The 27,740-nt window shown below is 32.9% G+C and overlaps 1 protein-coding gene across 5 annotated transcripts in view; it reads right to left on the bottom strand.

The window, feature by feature from the left end:
• LOC106670029 (atrial natriuretic peptide-converting enzyme-like) overlaps positions 1 to 27,740 on the bottom strand; it is a 111,695-nt gene that overhangs the window by 2,318 nt on the left and 81,637 nt on the right. For 4 of the 5 annotated variants that reach the window (XM_014400030.2, XM_014400046.2, XM_014400013.2 and 1 more), the window contains 9 exons: positions 5,186 to 5,330; positions 2,720 to 2,818; positions 2,382 to 2,650; positions 2,192 to 2,318; positions 1,888 to 2,130; positions 1,719 to 1,829; positions 1,103 to 1,241; positions 940 to 1,040; positions 770 to 826 (listed from right to left, as the gene is read on the bottom strand). In XM_014400030.2, coding sequence (XP_014255516.1) covers positions 770 to 826; positions 940 to 1,040; positions 1,103 to 1,241; positions 1,719 to 1,829; positions 1,888 to 2,130; positions 2,192 to 2,318; positions 2,382 to 2,650; positions 2,720 to 2,818; positions 5,186 to 5,330 — 1,291 coding nt within the window. The remainder of the gene's footprint in view (positions 1 to 769; positions 827 to 939; positions 1,041 to 1,102; positions 1,242 to 1,718; positions 1,830 to 1,887; positions 2,131 to 2,191; positions 2,319 to 2,381; positions 2,651 to 2,719; positions 2,819 to 5,185; positions 5,331 to 27,740) is intronic. The other variant, XM_014400022.2, reaches the window with a different exon arrangement.

Genomic DNA, 27,740 nt, shown 5'->3' with positions numbered 1-27,740 from the left:
CTCTAGACAACAATAGAGTAGCACAATGGACCGAACTATTCGTGGTGCATGCGCAGGCCCTAAAGAAACTGACATCTTTTCTAATCTAATCTAAGGCCACAATAACTGACCTTACACATTATTAATATTATTTAAATTTAACTGTAAAATACAAGAAAATGAAAAAAAGTACAAATCCCTCTTTGCTGATGAGCGGGACTTATAGGGAGAAAAACTTTATAGAGGAAAAAAGGAAATTAAATAAGAAAAGTTTCATTATTGTTTTTTCCTTTCAAAATACTGTTACAGATACTTACATTACTTACAATGACACTTTTTCTTTAATGTTGCCTTATTTTAGTTAAAAAAATTATGTTTAAAGAATTTTTACACCAAGCTGTCTCATATTTACATAATATTGACATAATGAAGTTAAGCTTGGTTGTAGAGCTGTGCTTTTCATAGAAAAATTGTCATAAAACGTTTTATTTTAAAATAATGTTTGGCTCAAGTGAAGTATTTAGATTGGAGCTGTAGAAGTATTATCATAACCTAATCATACTTGTATTTTAAATTTGATAGCGTCGATTAAAAGCATTGTACACAAGTGTTCAACTTGTCTTCTGTACAATAATTTACAAAAATATTTACGTGCTGAAAAGCTTTAAATGTAAGCTTGTTAAATGTTCTGAGGTAACCAGCAATGCTGGAATTTTTAATTAAAGCTCGATATTTTAAAAAACCTGTTTATAGCCACAAGCATAGAGCAAGGAATGCAACAGCTTCTTACCATGTTTTTGAGGAACTACTAAGTATTTAAGGTTGTTTTCTCCTTTTACTGTATTCTCTACAAAAAATATTAATTTTGAAACATTTCAATCCGGCAGAACAAAACATGGGAAATGGTTAAAATCCTTCAATGTAGTCGATCTTTTACGAATTCAAACAAAAATATTTTACCTTCGTTTCCTTGGCAGTTGTTTTCATCAGACGAATCCCTACAATCGGGGTGACCATCACATCTCCATTCCAAAGGAACGCATTGATCTTTGCTGCCACAACTAGAATTTAACAATTTTTCAAAAAAATTAAAACTTTGCGAGAAAAATCAAAATCAACTTACGCAAATTGGTAATTGTTGCAAGCAGTGCAATTGGCTTCGTCTATGCTATTCAAGCAATCTTTTTTTCCATCACATCTCCACCTGTTTGGAATACAAGTTCCGTCACCGCAGCTGAACTCCTTGTTCAGACAGGTCTCACCTGAAGATTAAAAAATATAATCTGACTGTAGAAAAAGTTCAATTTGTGTTCTAGTACAAGTATTTTTACCATTATTATTTTTATTTCTTACTTTGCTTCTTAATATGAATCAACATTAAAATTTTAATGTACGATATAATATTCTTAAGTATTTGTAACATTTCAAATAAATTTTTTTAAATATTTGTATAATATATAAAAAAAATAAATAGAGGAAGCAAATTATCTAGAAATATATTAGATTATAAAAATGTATGATTATTAGTTGCTATTATTTTTGGTGTTCCACAGGGGTTCATCTTAGGTCTTCTTCTATTTCCAAGGAATAAACACACAAGACCTTGGAGGGGGGGGGTCAGAATTATCAGATTTAAATATAATTTGAATAATCAGCATGATCTATTATTCTGTTCAGCGACAATAACACTAATTTTTAAATATTGTATTTATTATTTGTTTTAATAAATTTAGTCGTACCTTTTGCAAGATTCACACAAGAATCTTCAGCATCGGGATAGTTGTCACATTTAAAGACCTGCGAAAGGTCCAACAAATCGAGGATGAAGTCGTGGCAATCTTCCGCAACGGCTGAAACCGTAAACGAAAGTTAAAGGTGTACGAATACAAAAAATTTTTTTAATGATACCTTTGCAAAGACTTCTGCATGGAGGAGTGACGAGCTGGCCGAGGGGGCGACACTCAGGCTCAAGTAGGGAGCAGAGGAACTGCCTGGACCTCGGACTACACCCGGAATCCAGAATGAGTTCGAAATAAGGCATTGCGTCTCTTAAAGACTCCATTGTGTTTATCCCGGGCAAGGATGGAATTGATGTTAGATCCCACGGAATCACCCCTCGGCATATTTGTAACTGAGGAGAGTGACAATTGCCTAAAAAAATAAAAAGTTAAAAATTACATTTCTAATGTACGAACGAAGCAAAAATGCAGACTTTCTGTGTAGTTGTATGGAGGCTGAGTTGGCTGTGGAACACCCCGTGGTTGCAGGCTCGGTAGAGTTGGAGATACAGGTAGAGCTGTAGTGCTCATGCTCAACAATTTGCCCATAGATGGAGCAGACTGGAAAGAAAAAAATAATAAACACTATTTATGGATATCAACAAAAAAAATTCGATAAAGTACTTGATATTCTCCATATTTGTGCCCATTTGTTATTCTCTTCATGTATCCGGTTTCGCCCAAGCTCGTGAACTGCTTAACGCTCAGCCCTTCATGCACAGGTTTCTCTTGTTTTTTGGCGCTCTCGTGGAAATTGGATATGAGCCTGTCTATAAAAGAGACTTCTTCAGCAAGTGCCATTTCTTTGCTCAGATCCGATTCTTCTTCGATTTCCTTTTCCGGTTCTTCAATCATTGTCTCTAAAGACTTGTATGTGCTGTTTGTCTCGTTGTCTAATAATTTCGAAATTTTTAGAAAATCCTAAAAGGAATTAATATAAGGCGTTACAGAAATGGATGTACCTGGTAACTGTGCTAAACTCGAGTGAGATTCAAGATCAAGATCTGTCTCGAAGGTGAAGGTTGCATTTGTAATTGCTTTCGGTCGAACTTGTGTGGCCCCTTTAAATATAAGTAATATTTATTATATAATTCACACTAATATCATTTGAAATATTCAAATTGAAAAAAAAAGTAAAGCAATTTCTGTCAAACAAGAGGGCTTAAAAAAGTCAAACTTTTTCGCAAGGGTATGGTACCAAGGCCTTAGCACAAGAATGAATTTCCTAGGTATGATAGCCTTTTCCTAGCTATTTTCTATTGTTTTTAACTTATCTAGACCTAGTCGACATTGGTCATTTGTTAATAGACACTTTTTATTTATTGTTTTACTGTAAATATATTTGTGTTGTCTTTCTGCAAGAAGGAGGTTCTTTTTCTTAGTCTTTGTCCGTGCCTCATGCCTGACATTTCCAGTATATTTTGCTTACTTCAGTAACCCAAAGATTCCATTTTTAAATGTGACTATAAGTAAAGCCACAAAATGCTTTTTAGCCTGTCTGCTGCCTCTTGAGGCTATTTGGTGATCCCTATTTTTTTTTAGGATATTGAGACCGTTCCAAGGGGTTGATCTCATAGTCTTGTAGAGCTGTCTATCTGACAGTTTATTGTTGCACCCTTCTTTGTTATTTATTTTATGGCATGTTTCAATGACTAGGAATTCGGTTTGAAAGATGTTTTAGGATCTGAGGACATTCCAAGCTAGTTTTGAGTTGGTCTCATAGGCTTGATCCATTAGAGCTGCTTGGATATCTGAAACATCCACTAAATCCATTTGCTGGACAAAGACCAAACCACTTTACTATACTTTTTCATATTATTCTTAATTAAAATTCCTTAAGTTATGTTGGGATTCAAACCTGAAATGAATAGTGTAAATAAGAGTCGGACGTCCTAACCACTCAATCATCAAGGTCACATATATTCAAATTTAATAAAAAATAATTAAGTAAAAATGTGCTGTATTGTATTTTTATATGCCATAAAAAATTTAAAAAATAAAAATGACATTGCATAATTTTATTTAATAAACAATCTAGGATCAAGGATACCATTATTTGATTAGCTTATGAATTTTTTGCAATTGCACAATACTAGATAAAACTTCTTGTCAGGCTATTTTAAAAATATTTATTAATGTATGTAAGGAATTGGCATGAGTAAGTAAGCATAAGAATTGCATACTTCCAGCATACATGCAAGAACTAGATAAAAAAAGAAATCAATGGATTTTGCAGACAACTGTCTCTTTATATATCATTGTAAATAATTAGATTACAAAGAAAAATATTACTTGTATTGCTATGAAGCTCAACAGAAAATTATAAAACGAAATACCCAGCTGTTTAGTTGTTAGATACCCAGTTCTTAGCTGGTTTTATTTTAAAGGCATATGCAAGTGGAAGCTACAATGGGAAAAGCATCCCGGAATAAATTATATGAGTTCCATTTCCACAGGCTAAATAAATGCAATGCTGATATCTTGAAGAAACCGAACTAAAACTGTCAACTGGCCAAAAACACATGAACTATCTCAGGCAAAATATTCACTCCCAACAAATTTAAATGGGCTATTATTGACTTTAACCCCTACAAATCACAGTTTTCCATGTTACTATAACAGGGATTGGAATTAGGAAATTAGGAACTTTTTATGGCCAGTGCATACACCAGGGATATGAAGTTGCAAGGGTGGTATTCGTACTTCGAAAGGAGGAGGTCACACTTTAGGTTCAGCCAAAGCAGTACGACCCATCAGCTCAACTTCATTTGTCCAAACGGAGAAAATTATAGTTCAAGAGATTAATGATAATCATCTTGCAAAAATGCCTTCCAAAATGGCAAATCCACAGAGACTACCCTGAACAAATTTACAGAGAATGCAGATCAATCATTGTGGTATAAAAAAATAGTGGTGTCATTCTTTACGGAATTAGGAGCTTTTAACAAAACCTTATATACAAGCCATTGAAACGGCAGTGCAAAGAAAGAGCATAGACCTTCTGACTAGTGGATATTATCAATGCTTTGAAGTGAGTGTAGCAGAGTGTGGTAAAGTTGGAGCTGGAAAAATGGCTTGAGAAAGAAAAACTCAAGCACTGGACAAAAGCACCAGGAGGCAAGCTAAGAGATCTATAAATCTTCAAAAAGGTAGGTGAAGGTATTCCTCTCTCTCAGCAGTTTTGAAAAAAATATAGGCCTCTATATTTCTATTACTAAAGCAAAGACAGATATGCCGACTCCTTCAAGAGAAACTTGAGACAGTAAGGCCATTCTTACACCAAGAAAGCTGCATGAAGAGGTCTAAAGTGCTTAGTTTTGAATTAAAAGCACAATTTTCGTATGGACTTAATCAAAGGGGTTCCAACTTGTTTGGTTTATATTTCATTCGCATGTTGTTAAAGTAAAATAATTAAATTGAATGCATACAAATTATAGAGTAGACGACACCACCCAGCAAAAGAAGGGTCAACAAAGGCAATAGCAACCACTTGAGGATGCGCCAGTTGGTGAAGTTCATCGCATCTCGGTGCCTTGCAGGTTCTGCCTTATACAGCGCCTCTGTTCTTGCTCTCTGTAATCAAAGGAAAAACATTTATTTAGCTTTACTTATTTGCGTTTGTTCATTCTTTATTGTTATTTTCCCCACGGGAAAGTAATTCATTATGAAAACCAAAACTACACGATGAACAACAAAGGGTGTTTTGGGACTTTGGCAATTTCCCAAGGCGGGGATTATACACTATGTCATGACATATTTGCTACACGGGTTTGCATAATCGTTGACTTCCTGTCGGCTTTGTTTCGCCGTTTTATAAGAGCCCGACCGTTTTCCCAACATGTAATGTCATTCTCCCGAATTACGGAGAATTTAACAATAACCTAATTTATTTCCACGCCGGTTTTCCCGAGAACTTCCGGTTGTATTTGTTAATTGTGCACAAAGTACAAATGAGGTGAACGGAAAATTGTCCACAGTTTTCTAAATCCGTGACAAAAGCAATGACCTCTTGGGAAGTCAGTTTCTTTCTGTTAGTTCTTCTTCTATAATTTGTTTAATCGACCGATGAAATAAGTGTATAATCCTTCTGGTCGAAATGTCTTAACCTCAGGGCTTCACATAAATAAAATAAATAATCCTCGAATTCCTTTTTGACTTAACTTCAGGGCTTCACAGACATAAATTGGGTAATCCTTCTGGTCGAACTCCTTCTTGATTTAACTTCAAGGCTTCACAGGAATAGAGTGGATACTTCTGCTGATGGAACTTCTTTTCTTAACTTCAAGGATTCACAGAATTAGAGAGGCTAATTTTTCTGGTCGAACTCCTTCTTGACTTAACTTCAGGGCTTCTCAGAAAAGAGTGGATAATTCTGCTGATGGAACAACTTGACAAAACTTCAAGGCTTCACAGGAATAGAAAAGCTAATCTTTCTGTTCGAACTCCTTCTTTACTTAATTTTAGGGCTTCACAGACATAAATTGGGTAAATCGCACGATAAAACTTCTTCCAGACATAACTTGATCGCTTCACGGAAGTAGAGTGAAAAATTTTGCTGATTGAATTTCTTGACTTAACCTCAAGCCTTCACAGAAATAGAGTAGATAATCTTTCTGGTCGAACTTCTTGACTTAACCTCAGGGCTTCACAGATATAAACTGGATAATCCTACCGGTGGAACTTCTTGGCTTAACTTCAAGGCTTCACAGAAATAGTGTGGATATTTTTGCTGATGGAACTTCTTGTCTTAACTTCAAGGATTCCCAGAATTAGAGAGGCTAATCTTTCTGGTCGAACTTCTTCTTGACTTAATTTTAGTGCTTCACAGACATAAATTGGGTAATTCTCATGATAAAACTCCTTCCAGACATAACTTGACCGCTTCAAGGAAGTAGAGTGAAAAAATTCTGCTGATTGAACTTCTTAATTTAACTTCAAGGCTTCACAGAAATAGAGAGGATAATTCTGCTGATCGAACGTCTTGACTTAACTTCAGGGCTTCACAGAAATAGAGTGAATAATTCTTCTGAATGAACTTCTTGACTTAACTTCCAGGCTTCACAGAAATAGAGTGGATAATCTTTCTGGTCGAACTTCTTCTTGACTTAACTTCAGGGCTTCACAGACATAAAGTGAAAAATCCTATTGGTCCAACTCTTTTTTGACTTAACTTTAAATCTTAAGACGGGTTAAGCACTAATCACTTCATTCTCGGACTTGTATCAATCTCGTTAGAACTGATCTCTTGTGCCAAGGACGTTAAAACGACGAAGATTTTTTAAACTATTCTTTTCTACTAAACGAAGTTGGTAGGACATAACGAAAAGGTTTAACACGCACTCTTTAAAATCTAGAAAATCAGTTAACAGGTGCCCTTCAGCATCGTTACCCACCTTACAATGTGACAATTACAACTTAATTACAATGTGAAACCATCAACCTGTACCTTATCTTAAGGTAAATGATCACGGACACGTCTACTATCTTCTAACTCCTCAGATACAACCACTTAATTATCTTTGCCCCAGTTAAAGTATCAGCCGTTGTATGTCTGATCGTTTGTCGGTTTTGCTTTTACTTTTTTACGTTTTGTACGGTTTGGAGATCTTCAGCAAGTCAGAGTCTCTTCAACAAGTGTGGTTAAGGTGAACACGGAAAATCTCAAGGAAAAAAGTGTTATTTTATAATAATTCGGAAGATTCGGACGATTGGAAAGTTGAGTGGCAAGCCGAATTGCAATAAACAAATCTAAAAACTAGTTCTAAGAGTTGATTGAAGCTACCAAGGAAATCATTAAAAGAGAAATTTACCAACAAAAAAATTATGCAACTTTTAAAACCTACTGAGAAAATTGAACGGTTGAAACTGTGGGAAATTTTTCAGGATTGAAATTGAATGAAAGTAGTCTTCGATTAAGGTTTTATATTAATAGACAACGCAAAAAAGGAAATTTCAATATCTGAATGAAAACAGTCGATGAAGTAGAAATAATAATGGTGTCATTTTAGTCTTTTTAACGATTTTCTAGTTTCTTTAGCCCATAGGAATCTTGGCAGTACGTATTTAAGGTTAAACATTTAAAATTAAAGTCCTGTTTATGATATGTAAAGATGAAGTTTGTAAAGAATGGAAATTATGAAGAACATATAAATCCTTGTTAAATCTTCAATGGTTATTTCATAAATTTTTTTTTAGAGTTTTCATGTTATAATTTTGTAATCAACAAAACGTTTCACTCCCCATGGTGTGTTTTAAATTTATAGTGTTTCGGTTCTTTTTCACAAAGGCATTATTTTCTTCTAATTATTTATCTTGTTTTTTATTTCTAGCCCCGTCCAATGATGATATTTCATTTTGATTATTTCTTTCGTTTTTTGTAAATAGTAAATAAGAAGATAAAACATTATCTGATGCTTTAGTTTACGATCTATCAAAATTTGATGACAAATAATTTATTCAAAGAACTGTTTACAAATGGTACTGCTTAACTGAATTAACAAAACAAACCTATCATTTTTGACCTATGGACGATAATATTTACTATTTACTTCTATGGGATTTTTATAGAATTTGTACTGATTATTTCGGTGTAGTGGTGATATTGTTTAACCCGATTGCACTCTACTTTTGAGCAGAACTGATTTGTTCGACCGATTAGAGAAAGTTAAATTTTCACGGACATTTTTATACTCAACTCGCATCTAGATTGAAGACCAGTTTCGGTTTGGCGGGTTGAGTTTTACTAAAAGATCTAGCCCATTTTTAAAAAAATACGACGTGAGATTTTGAAAATTATTTCTTCATGAAACTTTTCTTTAAAATATGTTTCTTTGTATTGTAATTCTTCAACTTTTGTTCAAAAACACTTATCAATATTGATTAGTTGTTTGACCTGATGTGTTTTAAATAAAAACAACCTAATGCAAAGTTTCATAGTTTTTTCTGACCTGTTGTGGCCTGATCGACGATGTTAGGCTGTCGATAAATATTTAGTCTTTGGGAGTAGTTAAAAGTGTTCAACTTATTGATGGGCGGGGCTAAATACAACAAAATTACTTCTTGGGCGTGGTCTGATCTAAACCATTTTACGTGTTGTAGTTTTTTCTGATAATTTTTTATTGCCTGATTATAGTGTTTTATGGCATACAGTTGATCACCAATAAAAATCAAGTGGACGTTAATAATCTGTTAATTTAACAGGCTGGGTGTGGCTAAATGATCTAAACCTATTGACGGGCGTGGCTAAACACGGCAAAATTACAAGTAGGGCGTGGTCTATTTCTTAACTCTAATGTTTTAATGTTTTTTCTGGTGAACTGTAGTGGCCAGATCACAGTATTTTTTGTCGTTCGGTTGAACGATTACCAGTCACGTCAAAATGAAAAGAATAACCCAACAGATGGGCGTGGCTAAATACGCTAAAATTGCAGAATGGTCATTGCTTAATATTTGGTCGTTTCCGATCATTTTGGTCTTTCTATCTTCGCCGGTAGAAATTTCGCAATTGTTAAATGAGTTAATCTTCTTACAGGCGTTGCTAAATGAGATAACCTTTAACGGGGGCGTGGCTAAATGCGGTGAAATTACCGATTGGGCGTGGCCTGAATATGAAAGTTTAAAGTTATAACAATGTTTTGCACGAAAGGTTGAAAACACAAATCAGTGAAACATTTCGAAAAGCAAATGATGGTTGTAAAGTCCGAACATCTAATGGCAAGAACGTTTTTAAGGAAAGTAAAGAAAGATTTTTGATTTTTTTTACTCTTTCACTATAAATATTCAAACAATACATATATTCGTTTATGCAAATTTAACATTTAAAGTTCATGATGTACTGTTAACCAGCATATCTTTGTTGTTTATGTTAAATTCAAGCAAATAAGTCAATATGCGGCATAAATCAAAGTAAAAAGGTTGCGAACAAAGTTTGAAATATTATTCAATTTTTGTTGCGTAATCAAAGGCTTTATGGATCCGTCGATAATCTGCTTTAGGGATAGATTTTGTCGTAGATTTTTGCCTGTTTTCCCATCGATTCGGCATATATTACGACGTCGTGAAATCGGCCACGGTCTGAAATTGGACAGTTGAATTATTCAGATATTTCACACGTGGAAAATGGGTATTTTTCTCCATTCTGACCTAGTGCGACGAGAAACACCTTGCTCAAACAAAAAAACCGCCTGACCCATTTTATAATCTTTGGAAACCTTCGGTGGGATAGCAAACAAGTTTTTAATCATTCCTATCAAATTGGGTTTGGGAAACGGGGTCTCCTAGGCGCGGAATCTGTCAATGTATTATGTCAAATATAAGTTTTTTTAAAATAGTAAATTATGTTAGTTTGTAAGACAAGTTTCCTAATTTAGAATCAGTCAAATTTAAAAAATAGGCTTTCCGGTATGCTATTTAATCTACTAATTAGGGATTGACCTGATTTACTAATTTATTACTGTTGAATACAATAAAAATATTATTCACTCGGGGGAAAAAAAAACGATAAAACAAAATAATTCGTTTTCCCATCATTGTCAAAAACCAGGTTGTAAAATTTGCAAAGTTTTTTGCAGGAAGAAAGACGTAAATAAAGGCTTTGGTACATTTTTTCCTTTTACTCTATTCATCCATAAAGGGTTAATTTTGTATTGAAATTAGTTAATAAATAAGAAAATGGTTTAAGTCCTCAGTTTTCCAAGAAGGTAAAGCTGCCCCACTCTAAAAATAATAATGAAAAGTTATCTTTTCCAACATATATTATTTAATATTTTCAGCCTTTTTTCATTATTTTCGCCGGGATAAACAAAGTCCTCGGTTCGGATTGTAGAGAAGAAATACTTTTCTAACCCAGAAGATGAGCCCTCTCACCCCGTTAATGTCAGGGCCGGTTCGGTTCCGTGAGACCCCTCCGGCTGACAATAACATTCTGTTTTCGCAATTATTCTGTCGTCCTTTTGAAGTGGGGCGCAAATCAGGACGTGCTTGAAGCAAAAGGTGTGAAAAAAACACAAAAAACTTAATTAAAGTTGTTAGACTTTGAAGATTCCTACTTTTTCGCAATCCTAATCGCGTTCAAATTGCTGCGTGGGGTACTCGTGAAATTGCAAAATTAACCCTTTTAACAAAAACCTTACAACATCTCCTTAACCAAACGAGGTCAAACTGTGCACAGTAATTTCGAAATTTTAACAGGACAAAGGAGCCGAATGTAAATAATTTAATAACGTAAAGCCAAAAGATATATTCAAAATAGTCATATTTATTTTAAACAAACCGATATAAAAAATATTACTTATCACTTGCAATTGTGTTAGAAATTTCAAAAAATTATTCACTTCACGTCTTGAAACATTGCCATAATTTGAATGAATGGAGTAAATAAGTTCACTAATTTCGTGGTCCGCTTGACCAATTAATATATTATAATTAATTAAGGTTTTTAGTTGAAATAAAAAAGTCAATGGCACGAGCGAAACGAATTTCAAATATCGTGTAATCGGATTGGGTTCTCGACGACAATTGAAATGGCCCCGGAGAGCTTTAGTGAAGTATACTTCATTATAAATCATTAAATTCACTAATTTCGTGGTCCGCTTGACCAATTAATATATTACAATTAATGGCAAATGGAAAAATGGCAAAAAGGAGGGAAAATTCAAAAGGTGCGGTTGAGATGGGAAGTTGATGTCCGAGTGGATCGAGGTCACGATAGCTCAAGTGGTAGAGCAGCGGCGTATCAAGCCGAANGTCAGAGTGATAGATAATCAATATAAATGCAATACCATTTTAACTTAAAATAGAACAAACTTGGTAGACGTGTTTAATTGATTTTTAAATTACTTATTTGCTTTTAATTTTTTAAAATTTATTTTTTGTAAAGCCAATTTCAAATTATCAACAGTCAAGCAGTTAGAACATCAATGAAGAAGGAAACTTAGTTTACTTGATAAATAGAAATAAAAGTTAAAAATCCTTCTCACTTAAACGGCAAAGTCACCGGCGTCTTATTGTCTACAGTCATGAGTAGTAATAAAACGTTATTGCTCTTGCAATTATCCCCTCCTGGTACAAATTTATGGACACGTTACATAAATGTGAAATGATGAAAGATGAATAAACATGTTCCGTGTATCACTATGTTGCATAAAGATAAACATCTTGCTATCTCTAAGTGCATTAATGATCATGACTTGAAATTAATTATGTTCAATAAATATCGAGGGAAGAATTTGTGAAAATCGAAAACTTCTTAACGGAAGAGATTGAAATCAACTTTGTTTATATGGGAAAAATTGGGCAATTTATATGTTGGGAAATTAAAACTTGCCAAATAGATTAATTTTAATTTCTTCCAGCCTGAACCTTATTACGTGATTATAACGAATGGGCTTTTTAGATATTTAATTCAGGGCTGAACAAGTTTAAAATTGAGCCATCAATCAAGTTAATAAAACGTTCGCGGATAACTCTTCTTCGACTGGCGTCATCCTTAATTTTATCTGGATTCCGCCGAGAATGTCGCCGGCCACTTTCACTCCCTTTTGACCTCTTGCAGAATATTTGAAGATTAAATGTACAGTGGACTTGGCGAAGAAGAGTATAAAGCAATCGGGCCAGCAATCCGTGTTCACGTCTGTTCCTTTTAAAAGGAACAAAATGAGCAATCTAGACAACGATCAACGACGGTAAATTTCTCCTCCTGAGTATCTGGTACGATCTGATATTTTTTTTACTGATGAACTAATACATGCTACAACTCAATTGTAGATTTTTTCATTCCAAAACATTCTCACATTCCAGTTTTGTAATAACCTACACTGGACGATGACAAAAACTCAATCTTCTACATTTGTTTATCATATTTTAACCCATTGTGTTACTTTTTTAGCTTTATTGATCAATAAAACCTGTGAATAAATAAGTAGCGAAATAAATTACTTCAAACATCCTTGAGAATATATTAGCTGTCCTCTTAATAAAATAAATTAAAAAAATTAAAAAAAATTGACATCTAAGGTATATTTGTTTAATGAGCGTGATATTACTAGAAAGACAGCTCATAAACAATAAACAGCTATTTAAAAACAAAAGAGAATTATCTTTTGGCTGAAAAGACTCCAACAATGATTAGATAAATGTAGAGGAAACGCTGTCTGGCTTAATGGGATCACTGACGCATAAGAGAAACCATAATTTTCAACTCTTCCTCTTTTTCTCCTTTTGCAAAAGATACGCCAGACAATAATTGCATAACGGAGGAAAAGCGAAATGGACACAGTCGGCTATTAATTAATTTAACGGATTTGTTTTTCCTCTCGGGGGGAAAAACTTAAAGAAAAACGAACTGGGAGTTTTCCAGCACGTTTTACGACATCGGTGTTGGATAAATCCGACGATGTGCATTAACACATTAACAGCAGGTTGAAATTTTTTTTAAAGACGTGAAAGTTGTCATTTTTTAAATGGTAGTTTTCCATGAAATACGAACATTAGAACCTCCTGCCGAGTGTAAAAACCCAGTTATGTAACTTGTAAACTGTTGAACGTGAAAAATCGTAATTTGCATTAAAACATTTTACATGTATATAAAGCAATGCTGGTTTTGTTAAATAATAATAGTAAAATTTATTTATATGCCAATACCTGGTGATAAATTAATACGGGCAGGCTTTTGGCCTGAATATAGACATTTTTGTCCATTTTCACGTCATCGTGGAGTGGACATGGATTGGCTAAGAGGAGTAGGGTTAGGGTGAAGTATTAGGTTAGGCGAAGTTCAAGTTATTGTTTGAGATATCTAAGGTTAGGTTGGTTAGGTATGGCTACAAACAGGTTAGATAATCCAAATTTGTACAAATTAAAAAAAATCGATGTATCCTAAACCTAAAGGATACACGTAGCAATCTTTTTTTTATAACTGTAATTGTCTGGACTAGGACAATTTGGAATTTGGAGAATTTGCAGTATTTTTCCCACATTATTAAAAATATTCTAAGGTTAGGTAAAGGTATGGTTAGGCTAGTTAGGTATAGCGTTGGTGTTTGGGTTAGGAACGGGTTAGGTAATGTGAGATAGGGTTAGTGTTAAGGTTAGGGCACATCTATGATTCAGAAAATTTTCAAATTTGTACAAATTCATAAAAATATTTCGTTGTCACCCAAACTAAAGTCTACACGTAGCAATCTTTTGTTTATAACCGTAATTGGCTTGACTAAGCTCGACAATTTGCAGTATCTTTTCCACATTATTAACAGTATTTTAAGGTTAGGTAAAGGTATAGTTAAGTTAGGTTAGTTAGGGATAGGGTTAGTATTAGGGTTAGGGATTCAGACAATTTCCAAAATTGTGGAAGCATAAAAATATTTCGTTGTCACCCAAACCTAAAGTCTACACGTAGCAATCTTTTGTTTATAACCGTAATTGGCTTGACTAAGCTCGACAATTTGCAGTATCTTTTCCACATTATTAACAGTATTTTAAGGTTAGGTAAAGGTATAGTTAAGTTAGGTTAGTTAGGGATAGGGTTAGTATTAGGGTTAGGGATTCAGACAATTTCCAAAATTGTGGAAGCTCATAAAATATTTTGATGTATACCAAACCTGAAGCCCACGCGTTGCAAACTTTTGTTTATCACTGTAATGGGTTCGACTAGAATTTGCCAAATTTTTTTTAACCTCTTATTGTCATTATTCAAGGTTAGGAAAGTTTATGGTTAGGGTTGGGCTAGAATTAGGGTTAGGGACGGGTATCGTAGGGTTAAAGAAGGGTTAGGTTACATATCCATGATTCAATGTTTTTAGGTAGGGGTTTCGTTAGGGTTAGGTTACAGTTAGTGTTAGGGATGGGTTAGGTTACGTAAGTTTCATGATCCAATGCAGGAAAATGTGCAAGTGCGAAGCGCGAGTTTGTAACGTTTTAAATTAATAATTGTACTTTCATTATCTTTAATGAAGTGGATTTATATCTCGAAAGGTCGGCAAAGAAACTGAGTGTTTTCGCCTTTAATTGTTAACATCCCATAAAAATGAAATTTTTGAAGGCTATACACAAACAACATCGGGAATAATAAATTTGTGCATTATTTGAAAAATATTTAGACGTGGAAAACTTAAAAGTTCACACTTTGCAATTTTTTGTTTATCACTGTAATTAGCTGGACTAAGGTTAATAACTTGCCAAGTGTTTTTTGTAACCGATCATTAACATTATTACAAGGTTAGGTTTATGGTTAGGGTAGCATTAGTGTTAAGCACAGGTTAGATTACATCCATGATTGAATGTTTTTCTGTGAAGTCAAATTTGTACAAATTTCTTAAAAATATTTGAATGTCGACGAAACTTATATAAAAAAGCCAAAAGTTCACGCATTGCAATATTTCGTTTATCACTGTAGTAGATGTAACATTATTTCACAAAGATTTTGAAGATTCAATAATGTTTTTTAAATAAGAGAATGTTTATTTTTAGATTGGTTTTAGGTTTGTAATAACGATCAAGGGGTTTAAGATAAATCAGGATTATTTAAGGCTTTTAGAGATTTTTTTTGTCTGTAGAGATTAAAGAGTCAAGGTCTCATTGCTCGGACGAAGCTACCAAGTCGAAAATCGTACTTTCACTCTCCATTTCGGATTAATAAATGATGTGCTACAACAATATTGTAATCTATGGATGATCGATTCCCCCTGAAAAAAAAAAAAAAAAAAAAAAAACCGGCTGAGAAAAAAGAGATGAGATTACAGTCATGAAACCGACCATCCGAGGGGTAATCCGCTCCTTAGGAATCCCTTAATAACTTCCTAGGTTCGTTTCTTTTGATTTTCTTCGACCGCCGGATAAAAAGTTGATAAACAAAGGAATAGAGGAAAATTGGATATGAAGAATTTTTGAAAAACCGCAGTTTAAAATTAAAAACCACGGAGTCAATTTTCGATGTTTTTATATAAGGTTACAAACTTACACGTTAATAAAAACTAAAGGTTACAAACGTTACGTTAATAAAAATAACTAAATTGATAATTTCACAAAAATAATTAAACATTAATAACTTCTCGTTAAAATTAATTTACAAAGAGTTTGAAATATAATAAATTCAAATTATCTTTCTGAAGCTAGACATACCTTTGAACCCACAATGCGATAAATTTTATGATTGCATCGTTGAAACAACAAGTTTTTTTTGTTATCAACTGTATTTTGCACTGTTGTTTTTTGGCCAATCGGCAAGAAAAATTAAGCGATTAAAATTTTAATGTGCAAAGATGATAAATTGTCTTATAATTGACGTCTTTTCATTAAAAAAATCATGTACTGCATTTGCTTTTATGTTCGTTTTATGTTTTTTTAAAGTGATTTTGTTCATTTTGTAACGAAGACCCATCCTTAAACGTGCTGTATTGTTTCGATTATTTTTTTCAACTAGTCTCAATAAAAAGTAACTTTTAAAAAGTTAAGCTGACAATCAGACCAAACTTTATATGCTACGGACTAAGTTTAATCAAATTTTGTCGTAAAACAACAGTGAACAAGGGTGGCTCGAGTTTGTAAATATTTTAAGAATTACGAAGTTAAATATCAATAAAAAAATACATCTATCATTAGATAATATTTTTATTCCAGAAATTTCAGACCATCTCGATCTTTGGGACAAACAAAAATTAGAAAGCTTTTGGCAAAATGCTTTTAAGATAGTAAACGATTCATTTATTTGCTAAGAACGTGAAAAGAAACAAATCTTGCTCAAAAAAAGCGTGTAAACGAGATAATAGAAGTCACTTAGGAGATGCTGGTAGATTTAATTTCATTAATATTTATCCTCCAGCTTGACCAAGACTGGAGGAGAAAGTGATAAGAATTACATGATAGAATAAGTGGTCAGCAAAAGAGCACGTAATATTGTTAGAGAGAAGAACCTGATGAGTATATGGTGAATAAGAAGGGCCCTAGGATGTTGCCATGGGAGACACCCGCTTTAATGCCACTATGTTTCATTATTTAAATTAAAGTTCCACTAAGTCGAATTTATAAAACGATGTTAATGAGCCTGCTGGTGTAAACAGAACATTGTGAACATTAGCTTCATGCGTGCGTGAAGAATTTTTGACAGTATGATAAATATTTTCATTGTTTTAATAATCCTGTTGTTGTTTTTAATTTAAGTGCCTAATTTATCTTGGAATCAACAAAATAATGACCTAAATGGCAAATATTTTTGTTTTTCCTGCCATTTGATAATTAATTAAAATATTGTCACATTCGTTGTGTAAAAATAATAACATTTCTAAAAAGATTTAATAGTTTCCTTTATGAAGTTGTAAAAAACGAGACTGACAGACTAAAACAGCAAGAATAGAAAGATCAAAATGATCTGAAACAACCAATCTACGGGTTTATCCGCAGTCCTCAAGAAGGAATTTCACGAATTAACATTATGACTTCAGAACAGCTTTAAAAAATGAATCTGTCATTTGAATTTTCAAAAGCATAAGGTTATTTTAGGTTGGTTAACAGAGGAATTTATGAAATGGATCACGACAAAATACAATAAAACCATCACTGAAGACGGTGAGAAGCCGAAACGAGTCCGACTGAACGAAAAGGCGAGAATAGATAGACCAAATGATCGAAAACGATAAAACTCAAGATTTATCATTTCGCAGACCTCAAAGATAAATCTCACGTTGAGAAAAAAAATCAGAAGAAACTAAGAATTTTTGGGAATTAACGAACCAAAAGAGCGAGAATAAGAAAAACACAAACACATGCTCATTATTTGGCAGAGCTCAGGGGATAATCTCATGAAAAAAATTTAATCTGCCATTTGAATTTTAAAGAGCGTGGAAAAAATGTTTTGTTTTAACAAACCAAAACAGAAATAATGCATAGTTCAAAATGCTCAAAAACTACCGAACTGGAGGCTCACTCATACCAACCTCACTGACCTCAAGAAATTTAGAGAAAATACCACAATTTTAATTTTTTATTAAAAAAAAAAGAAAAAAAATGAATGTGCCCTTTGAATTTTCAAATGAATAAGCATTTTTTGGAAGGTTTAAAAAACCAAAGCACCAAGGATAGTTATTCCAAAATAATCAAAAACGACCAAAATACAAGCTTATCAACTTGCAGATCTCAAGAAGTTTAGAGAAATTCTCACAATTTAACGTTTTGTACTTTAATAAAGACGAGAAAAAATAGTGAGTAATCAATTGCATACGAATTTTTTTAGAGCCTTAGCAGGCCAAAATGATCTTAAACGACCAAATAGGTTCACCTCCTAGCCCTCAAGAGGAAATTATACAATTTTAACTTTTTTTGACTTCAGAACAATCAAGAAAAAATAAATTATACCATCCAGTTCAATTTTCAAATCCCTAGATAATTTTTTGGGTGGTTTTACACTCGAAAAGAAAGAGAATCGTACGAGAAGACTCGTATGAGCAGAAATTATCAAATTACAGATTTATTAACTTTCCGACCTTAAGAGGTAATCTTACCACCTAAACCTTCATTATTAGTTACAAAGCATCTAAAAATAAAAACAAATTTGTCATTCGAATTTCCAAATGCATAAGAATTTTTTGTAGTGTTTAACACACCAAAACAGTAAGATCGGAATGACCTGAAATAACCAAACATGTTCATTATTTGAGAAATCAGAGAAATCTCACGATTTAATTTTAAAAAGTACGCGACTCCAAAGAGCTTCGAGAAATTGTTTTGACTTAACAGACCAAAACAGCGATAACACGACACAAAATGATCGGAAGCGGCCAAACTGCAGATTGGATCACCTCGCAGACCACAAGAATTCCAGATTTTTCTTCAAAATACCAAAAAATGAATCTGCAATTTTCAAATCCATAAGAATTTTTAGGTGATTTAACAGACCAAAACCGCGAGAATCGATGATTAAAACGGATCGGAAACGAACAGCCTAAAATTTTTTGCAGACTCAAGAAGTCAAGAGGGATCTTCACGATTTAACTTTTCATACTTCATTGCAGACAAGGCAAAAACTTAGAACATAAATTTACTAGTTTTCGTGGTCCGCTTGACCAATTAATATCTTTCAATTAATTAAGGTTTTTTGTTGAGATAAAAAAAGTCAGTGTCATGAGCGGGATTCGAACCCACGACCTTCGATACGCCGCTGCTCTACCACTTGAGGTCACGATAGCTCAAGTGGTAGAGCAGCGGCGTATCTAGCAGAAGATCGTGGGTTCGAATCTCGCTCGTGACACTGACTTTTTTATCTCAACTAAAAACCTTAATTAATTGTTAGATCATAAATTTGATTTTTAAAATAAGTTTTAATTAAATTTCTCCCAGCTCTCAAGAGAAAATGACACATTTTACCTTTTTGTTTAACTTCAGAACTGACAAGAAAAATCAACTGAAATTTTAATTGTCTAATACCTAAATTCTTTTTGGGTCTCCAAGAAAAACTAATGGATGTGATATTTGACTTTTCAAATGTGTATGATTTTTTTTTTTTGTTTGGGGGGGGGTGATTTAAGACGAAAATATCTAGGATAGGCAAACCATTAGGAACTGACGTAAAAAATTGTAATGTTTTAATATTTCGGTATTTTAAAATTGTAATTCTTTGTAAATAATTGCCTTCTTCCCCAAAATGACTACTCTATTATTTGCAGGAAAAGTACAAAAAAAGGAACATAAATATGTAAATTGCGGGTTTTCACAATCCGGCCGTCAGATGTGACTTACAAATAACCCTTTCCTTTTCTGATCCCAGGGGTCACAGGCGGATCTGTTGCATTAAGATTTACACCGAATCAGGCCTAAGCCTTCTAGCTATGGAAATAGTCAGAATCCGAAGGTCGTCAGATTCAGACTCTTCATTAAACCCTTGTTTATTATTGCGTCAAGGATCACCGGAGGTGGCGATAGCGAGGATCCACGGACCGTTATTACCGTACGCCGAACACCCATCTACGTTGAGAAACCTCGGTCCATTGTCCATGAGGCAACCCCGATCGGTCATACTTGTGCGATATGTTGCATCACTGTAATGGACATCTTCTCACGGTGAGGAACAGTGACATTTAAACATGACAGAAATACCCAAACTAATCCATTTTAGAAGATTGTTTTCAAGCGTTGTATCTCTCAAACATAGGAGAGTTGCATAAAAAGAAATTAAAATGACACAACGCCAACAAATAACCTCCTGCCGAAGACTCGAAAGAAATAATAAATAATTCACTCTGTTGTTGTGTCATATGAAAGACCAGTTTTTTATAGGATGGAGTTAATTACAAACAATAAAAAAGTTAATTAATTAAAGTAAGCTTTCACAAACCCGAATATATGTTTCACCAGAAACACAAGACGTATTCCAACATTACCTGATTTTCCAGGAGGCCCTTTCAGAAATTTATTTAAATTTTTTTTAAACAATCTATTTTTCTTAATGCTATATACAATTGCACAAGATAATATGTGATGTACGTTAAGTGTTTAATTGGTATAGGCTTGTAGGACCAAAAACAGGAGAAAATGAATTTTTTCCAATTGGATAAAATTTTCTTGAAATAATTTAACTACAACCATGAGATGCTGAGCTTTAGATGTGGTGAAAATAATTTTCTGAAAGTAGCGAATCAAGTGACTTGGTATATCGTGCCTTGATGAACTTACAATTCGACATTCCATACTCTGAAGACTCGTTTTTTATATACTTATAGTTTTTTTTATTAGTTTTTATCACTTCAAACTAATATTTTTTAAATTTCAAATTAATCCTTTTTTACTTCAATCGAACTTTTTAAAATTTCAATTGAACCTTTTTTTCCTTTTCAAATTAACATTTTTTAATTTCAAACATTTTAACTTCAACTTCAACTTTTTTAATTTCAAATTATCCTTTAATGATTTCAAACCCTTTTAACTTCAGTTAACCTACTTTAATTCCAGACTTTCTTTAATCTCAAATTTCGCCTTTTTAACTTCAATTTAACACTTTCTAATTTCAAATTAGTCTTTTTCAATTTCAAGTTGAAACAAAACTTAAAACAACATGAAAATGATTAGTTAACAACTAAAATTAAAAGTTATATACAACTAAATACAACTTTTAAAAACAAAATTCTTCTATTATTAATAGTTAATAAAAGGTTAATTTGAAGTTAAAAAGTATTAACTTGAAATTTACAAAAGGTAAATTTGAAGTTAAAAAGACTTAAATTGACGAAAAACTCTATATGTTCTTCATCAAAAACATCATCTAATGACGAACTTTCTGCAAGAGCGATATTTTTGTTTAATTTTTGCAAAAATTCCAATTTGAAGTTACAAAGCGTTAATTTAAAATTTAAAAAAGATTAATTTGAAGTTAAAAAAGTGTTAATTTAAAATTAAAAAGGTTAATTTGAAGTAATAAATTATTAATGTTATATTAAAAAAGGTTAATTTGAAATTAAAAAGGGTTAATTTGGCGAGAAAAACTATATATTCTATGTCATAAACTACTTTCCCAATTAAAAAATCGTCTATCAATCTATCAGCAAGTGCTTTTTTGTTTGAATTGTACAAAAATCGAATTTGAAGTTAAAAAGCGTTAATTTGAAATTAAACATGACTAATTTGGAGTTAAAAAAGTGTTAATTTAAAATTAAAAAGGTTAATTTGAAGTAATAAATTATTAATGTTAAATTAAAAAAAGGTTAATTTGAAATTAAAAAGGGTTAATTTGGCGAGAAAAAACTATATATTCTATGTCATAAACTACTTTCCCAATTAAAAAATCGTCTATCAATCTATCAGCAAGTGCTTTTTTGTTTTAATTGTACAAAAATCGAATTTGAAGTTAAAAAGCGTTAATTTGAAATTGAACATGACTAATTTGGAGTTAAAAAAGTGCTAATTTAAAATTAAAAAGGTTAATTTGAAGTAATAAATTATTAATTTGAAATTAAAAAAAAAGGTTAATTTGTAATTAAAAAGGGTTAATCAATCTATCAGCAAGAGCTTTTTTGTTTGAATTGTACAAAAATCGAATTGGAAGTTAAAAAGCATTAACTCGAAATTAAAAAAAAGAATAATTTAAAGTTAAAAAGGGTTTGGCGAAAAAAACTATATATTCTATATCCTAAACTAGTTTGCCAACTAAAAAATCGTCTCTCAACCTTTCTGCAAGAGCTTTTTTGTTTGAATTTTATTAAAATTCGAGCTCGATGCGAAATGATTTTATTTGAAAAATTGTGTTTTTTAACATTCAGTACATTTTTTCAAAATCTATACATATACTGACTGACTGACAAAACCTCTGGATCTAAAGGGGTGATATTCAATAAAAAAATAATTACTCAATATAATTCAGAAATAATAAATGTAATAATTTTTTAATTTGAAATGAATGGACTCATTTTTCAAAACAGATAGCCCGGTAGGAAATTCCCCATTTTTATTACAGAGACAAGATCCAACTTTTGGCAATTTTAATAGTAATATAATCCAGCACGTCATCACAAATATGTAGAAACAATTCTTTGTTTTGTAGACCAATCATGAGGAAAATCGTACTTAGCTGTTATACAGCCAGAAGGGAAAAAATATTTTTTTCTTGTAAAAAATATATGTCAAATTTTGTCATAAATTTACTTGTTGCCAAAACAATTAACAATTCAATAATCATTTAAAAGCTGTAGATACTGATGCGTAGTATATTAAGAAAAATACGACGAAAAAATATTGTACAAAACTAAATAGATTTTGGGAAATTGATACAGAAAAATGGACACTCTTTGGTTTTTCCTTGGAAAGTAAATAACTTTGAAAGAAAAATTGTTTGAATATAGTAAAATTTTATAATTTGAAAAAAAAAGGAAGTACAGACTTTCCTGATAAAGAAATATCAAAATTAAAATCCATCTAGTAACAGAGAAGTATTAAAAAACAACAACCAAAAATGCACGAATTGCTCCACAGGCCAAAATAACCAGAACGTCCGGAAAATTGTGAAAAAAAATCTTTTCGTCAGAAAAAAGTTGGCTAACCCAGTAAATAGGGATCGATAGCGTGCAGAAGTTTTATAAGGCAAAATAAAACCCCAATCTAACCGCGCGCCCTTCACCCAAAATCAATTTGGCAACTGTAATAATTTTTCATTTCCTGAGACATCTAGGACACGTTTTCCGTCGGGTTTTCCGGACAAAGAACACTCAGATAGCCATCTGTTAATTAATGTAAAGAGGGTTGAAAAACCTTTCGGCCAAGGAGAAAAACCTTCACTTCAGGAATTGTCGATTGTGCCACGAAAGGACCAAATTTTTTTTGACAGTTTGTTCATCTTTGCCTAACTTTGTTTCCATTACAATCGTGATTTTCCTTCTCGTAACAACCACGTGAGAAAAAAATATAGATTTGTATTTTTGCTGAAAAGAAATGAGGATTTATTTTATGGGGATTTAAATTATTTTTTATTGAAAAATGGCAAATAGAAGGGGAAATTCAAAAGGTGAGGTTGAGATGGGAAGTTGGTGTCCGAGTGGAATCCGAAGTCACGATAGCTCAAGTGGTAGAGTAGCGGCGTATCTAGCCGAAGGTCGTGGGTTCGATTCCCGCTCGTGACTGACTTTTTTATCTCAACTAAAATCCTTAATTAATTGGAAGATATTAATTGGTCAAGCGACCACGAAAATTAGGGAATTATTTTTATTGTGAGAAAAAATTCTAATTGTTACTAGTTTAGCGTTATCTTATCGTACACGATTATGTCGCATGCCAATTTCACCAGGTGCCTTACACAACATCATCACGAGCCAAACATGCACGAATTGCTCCACAACCGGCCAAAATAACCAGAACTTCCGGAAAATTATGAAAAAAACAACGATCCCTGGACACCATTATTCAGTCATATTTTACATAAGTACAGAGAATTTTTAACTATTAGACAAGAGATCGATAATCTCTTTGTATCTAATTATTTCAGATTTATAATTTTGTGCGTTAGCTAACGATAAGTTTATTTTACCCATCGTCCTTGCTTTTACCGTTTTCCCATATTTAGCCTGTGCTATGTTCCTCTTCTGCAAGACTCTCATGTTCTTAATAGCGTCTATGTGGGACCCGAGTTACGCATATCATCCACAAATTCCCACCTAGAAGCCCGATAATTCAGACAAAGAAAACAAAAGCTTTGCTCAATAACTAAAACAATAGGAAAATTGTCCTGTTTCAACGTGTTGGAGGCCGAAACGTGCTTTATTTTGTATCAATCATTCATGCCCCAGGGGACAAATAAACAAACAAAAACAACAGATAACCCTTGTGAGCGGAGAGATGCAGATACTACCACCAGCTAATAATCTACATAAGCCTTAAAAAAACCAAACGAGTCCAAAACATGATAACGAGTGTAAAAATAGAACATAAAAAATCAAATTGACGCAGTTTTGACTGTGTAATGTTATTTTCAATTTCATTCGATGCCTTCGTTATTCTAGGCAAAAAAGATTATCTTAAATCACGACGTTATCAGGGTCTTTAAGACACAATTGTTTTACTAATCAAATAAAATTACAACAAAACCCGACCAGAAAGACGATACATAGAGTATATAGCAGAATATATAAAAATGTACGTAAAATAAATAAATAAAATAATGTATCATGGAATCTTTTAATTCACTGTTCTTCTAGAGAATTTATTAATTATATTATTATAATTTTATAACAATCAGGTGTTAAATGCAAACATAATTTATTCATTAATTTCATAACAAACCAGATTTTCAATGTTAAATCGAAAAAATTATAATTAGCAGTTTAGATTTGCAAATTATCCAATAAGTCTGTTCTTTTTGAATACTTATTATTTATAATTATAATTTGTTATATATTGCTAATTTATGTTTATAAAAATATAGTGTTATATAAATGTATTTGCCATTGAAAAATAGAGAGAGGTTGTTAAAGTGTTAATACCAGAAATGTTTGTGCTACCTTCTGCAAAAACAAAGACCAAATTTTACTACTTTATGTTTTTTAAAGTAATTTTAGAGTTGGACTTTTTATTTATGCCAAATTAAGAAATTAGATTCAAATATAAAAAAAGATTTACTTTCTATTTTGGCTTAATCAAAGGAAACATTGTTAGACACTTATACGTAATTAAACTAGCGCTTAGCCCTTAAATATGTTCTACACTTCACTGAAAATTCAATCGAGGATGTATAACCAAACCCTAACCTTATGCTACCTACCCTAACCATAATCCTACCTAACCTTACCTAACCTAACCATTCCTAACCTAATCCAATCAATACGCCATTTTCTGTGGCACTCCTCTAATCGCTCAAGTAAGCGAAAAAGACCACGAAAAAAATTAAAAATGTATTTCCAGCCTAAAAACAAATTCATGTTAAAATTGTTCAATCGACACTGAGTCACATACTGAAACAGATTAAAATCCATCTCTCAAGATGGTACTTTCAACACGACAGACAAGAATGTCACATTTACACGGAAAACAAACACTTTTATGCCCTGAAGATGATCTCAATAAAGATTGAAACGTTGGCTCGATAAAAATAATGTTTTTGAAAAAACCTACGTCACACCAGACCGCATCTCATGATCTCCAAATAATCATTGGCTAACGGTCACTAAATACCATACATTATAAATTACGCTTCATTTAAAAAAAAATATTTACCTAAACTCGCGCTTTACGATTCAATATTTTCTTCGTTTCACGGAAAAATACTCAATTGTGATCAACCAAACCCTAACTCTACTTAACCTTATCATTCCCAACATAACCTAACTCTATCTATCCTAACCATTCCTAACTTTACCTACCTTAACCTAACCATTCTTCTATTACCCAACCCTTCCTATCGTCATGTAAAATATTGAATCCGATCCAAAAATAATATATTCCATGTCCGGCACTGGGTCATAAATTGGCATTACCTGTGCGTGCCATCCAACGTCAACATATAAAAATTAACTATACTATCTTCAAAAAATTTTACTAGGTGTTTTATCGTTTGCTCTTATGTGTTGATTTAAGTAACTACTCAACTAAATATTTTAACATTATTTGTAATTTCTTTTACAAAAAGTTAACTGCGAAAGCTAAAACATCCTGGTTACAAGGACTCAGACGATCATTTTAAATCCATTAAGCTGTACTTGATGTTGAAAATTTTACTTTTAAACTATCTTTAGGACTTTTTTAAGAGTATTTTATTGGTTTTGTTCCATACTAACGTCGTTTCGAAGAAGAAACATTTAAAAATAGTTGAAGTCCTTTTTAAGTGTTTTGGACTGTTTTATATTACCTGATAGTAGAACCTTTTGACCAAATGAAGACAAATTATTATTGATTTTATTGTCAATGATAAATTATATTGTTACATAAAAATTGTTAAAATAGGTTTCGGCAGTTTTGTCATAATTACTAATCCCACTTTGCCTAATGATTTCCGCCCAATATCTATCCTCTCTAACCTAGCTAAACTCCTTGAGAGATTAGACCATTTACAAATGTCTTCTTATTTAGAAACCTCCAATTTCCTTGAGCCTCCAATCTGGTTTTCGTCCTGGCTTTTCCACACACTGTCCTAAAAATCTCGAGTGACATACGGTTATTGACCAACGTAAAAGTACAATTTTGGTTCTCCTGGACTTTTCTAAAGCCTTTTGTACAGTAGATCTTTCCCTTCTCCTTGCTGAACACAAAACGCTATCCTTCTCCCGCATTGTCCTCAATTGGTTTCTATCTTTCCTTTCAGATCGTTCCCAAGTATATCCATCCATACAAGCCCCTATCCTCCCCCTAACCTATCACTTCTGGAGTCCCTCAAGGGTCAAGTATCCCTGCTTCTCAAGTTTGCTGCTACATTAGCGACTTTCCTAATTCCGTAAAATATTGCTCCCACCATCTTTATGCTTACAAGCTGCAATTGTAAAAACTCAGGACTTAAATTCAATTTCTGGGCGACTAAAAATGAGGTGAAACTTAATGTAGTAAATTCTCAGGCCTTTGTGTTTGGGTCTAGTACTTTCCTCCAATTACCTTTTTTCCCTCCTTTTACCATTGACAATCAACCTACTTCTTTCTGTATCACTGACAAGAACTTTTTGACCTCATATTTCCCAGATGCGGCTGCTTTTCCACTCTCCGTCAGTTCCGTCGTGCTAGTCACCTTCCATTAGCACCCGTTAACCCTAGTTTCCTCTTTGATTTTCTCTCTAACTATGGATGTGGGGTGTACGTGGGGCTCAGGGGGGAGCTAGATGATAGACTTAAGCTAAGTTGTTTTAACGCTTTATTTTCGGCTCTCCAAGGAAGTGACGTACTTAGCTTGAAGGGGTTATACACTTCCTACCGCATGCTATAATTGCTTGGCTCCTTTCTTTACCAAACAATATCTTCCCACTCCTCTCCTATTATATATGATCTCCTAACTTTTAGGTATTCGGTTCTTCGTTCTAGCTTTTTTTGATATTTATCCTCCTAAATACAGAACTACTGCTTTCAGTCGTACCTTCCTCATCCCTTCATCGAGCTTTCCCTTTCTACCTTTAAGCCTCGTCTATATGATTTACCTCCTGTCATTGCAACTTAGCACCAGTTGCCCTAATTTAAAAATTAATATTAAATCATCTCTATTATTAAACTTAATTTTCTCTTTTAATTTGATACACTAAATTTTGAGTAAAAGTTTAATTTTTTTGTAAATTTGTAATTGTAATTTTTGTATTTGTGTTGAGCACGAGTCTAGCTACACAGCTTTATTATGTAGTATAGTTATTCAAGGGGGCTTTAAGTACCAGAATGAAGTTTATTGTTCTTAATCATTGTCATTATTATTTTTTAAATGCAAAACTTAGTCTTAAAAGCATTGAGAATAGTTAATCTTTATGTGAGGTATTGGTTGAGATAAAAAAGTCACTGTCACGAGCTGGATTCGAACCCACGACCTTCGGCTAAATACGCCGCTGCTCTACCACT

Source organism: Cimex lectularius, unplaced genomic scaffold (genome assembly GCF_000648675.2).
Source record: "Cimex lectularius strain Harlan isolate CLEC.00 unplaced genomic scaffold, Clec_2.1 scaffold92, whole genome shotgun sequence".
NCBI lineage: Eukaryota > Metazoa > Arthropoda > Insecta > Hemiptera > Cimicidae > Cimex > Cimex lectularius.
The sequence above is the reverse complement of the archived record's forward strand: the minus strand, read 5'-3'. Positions and strand labels throughout refer to the sequence as shown.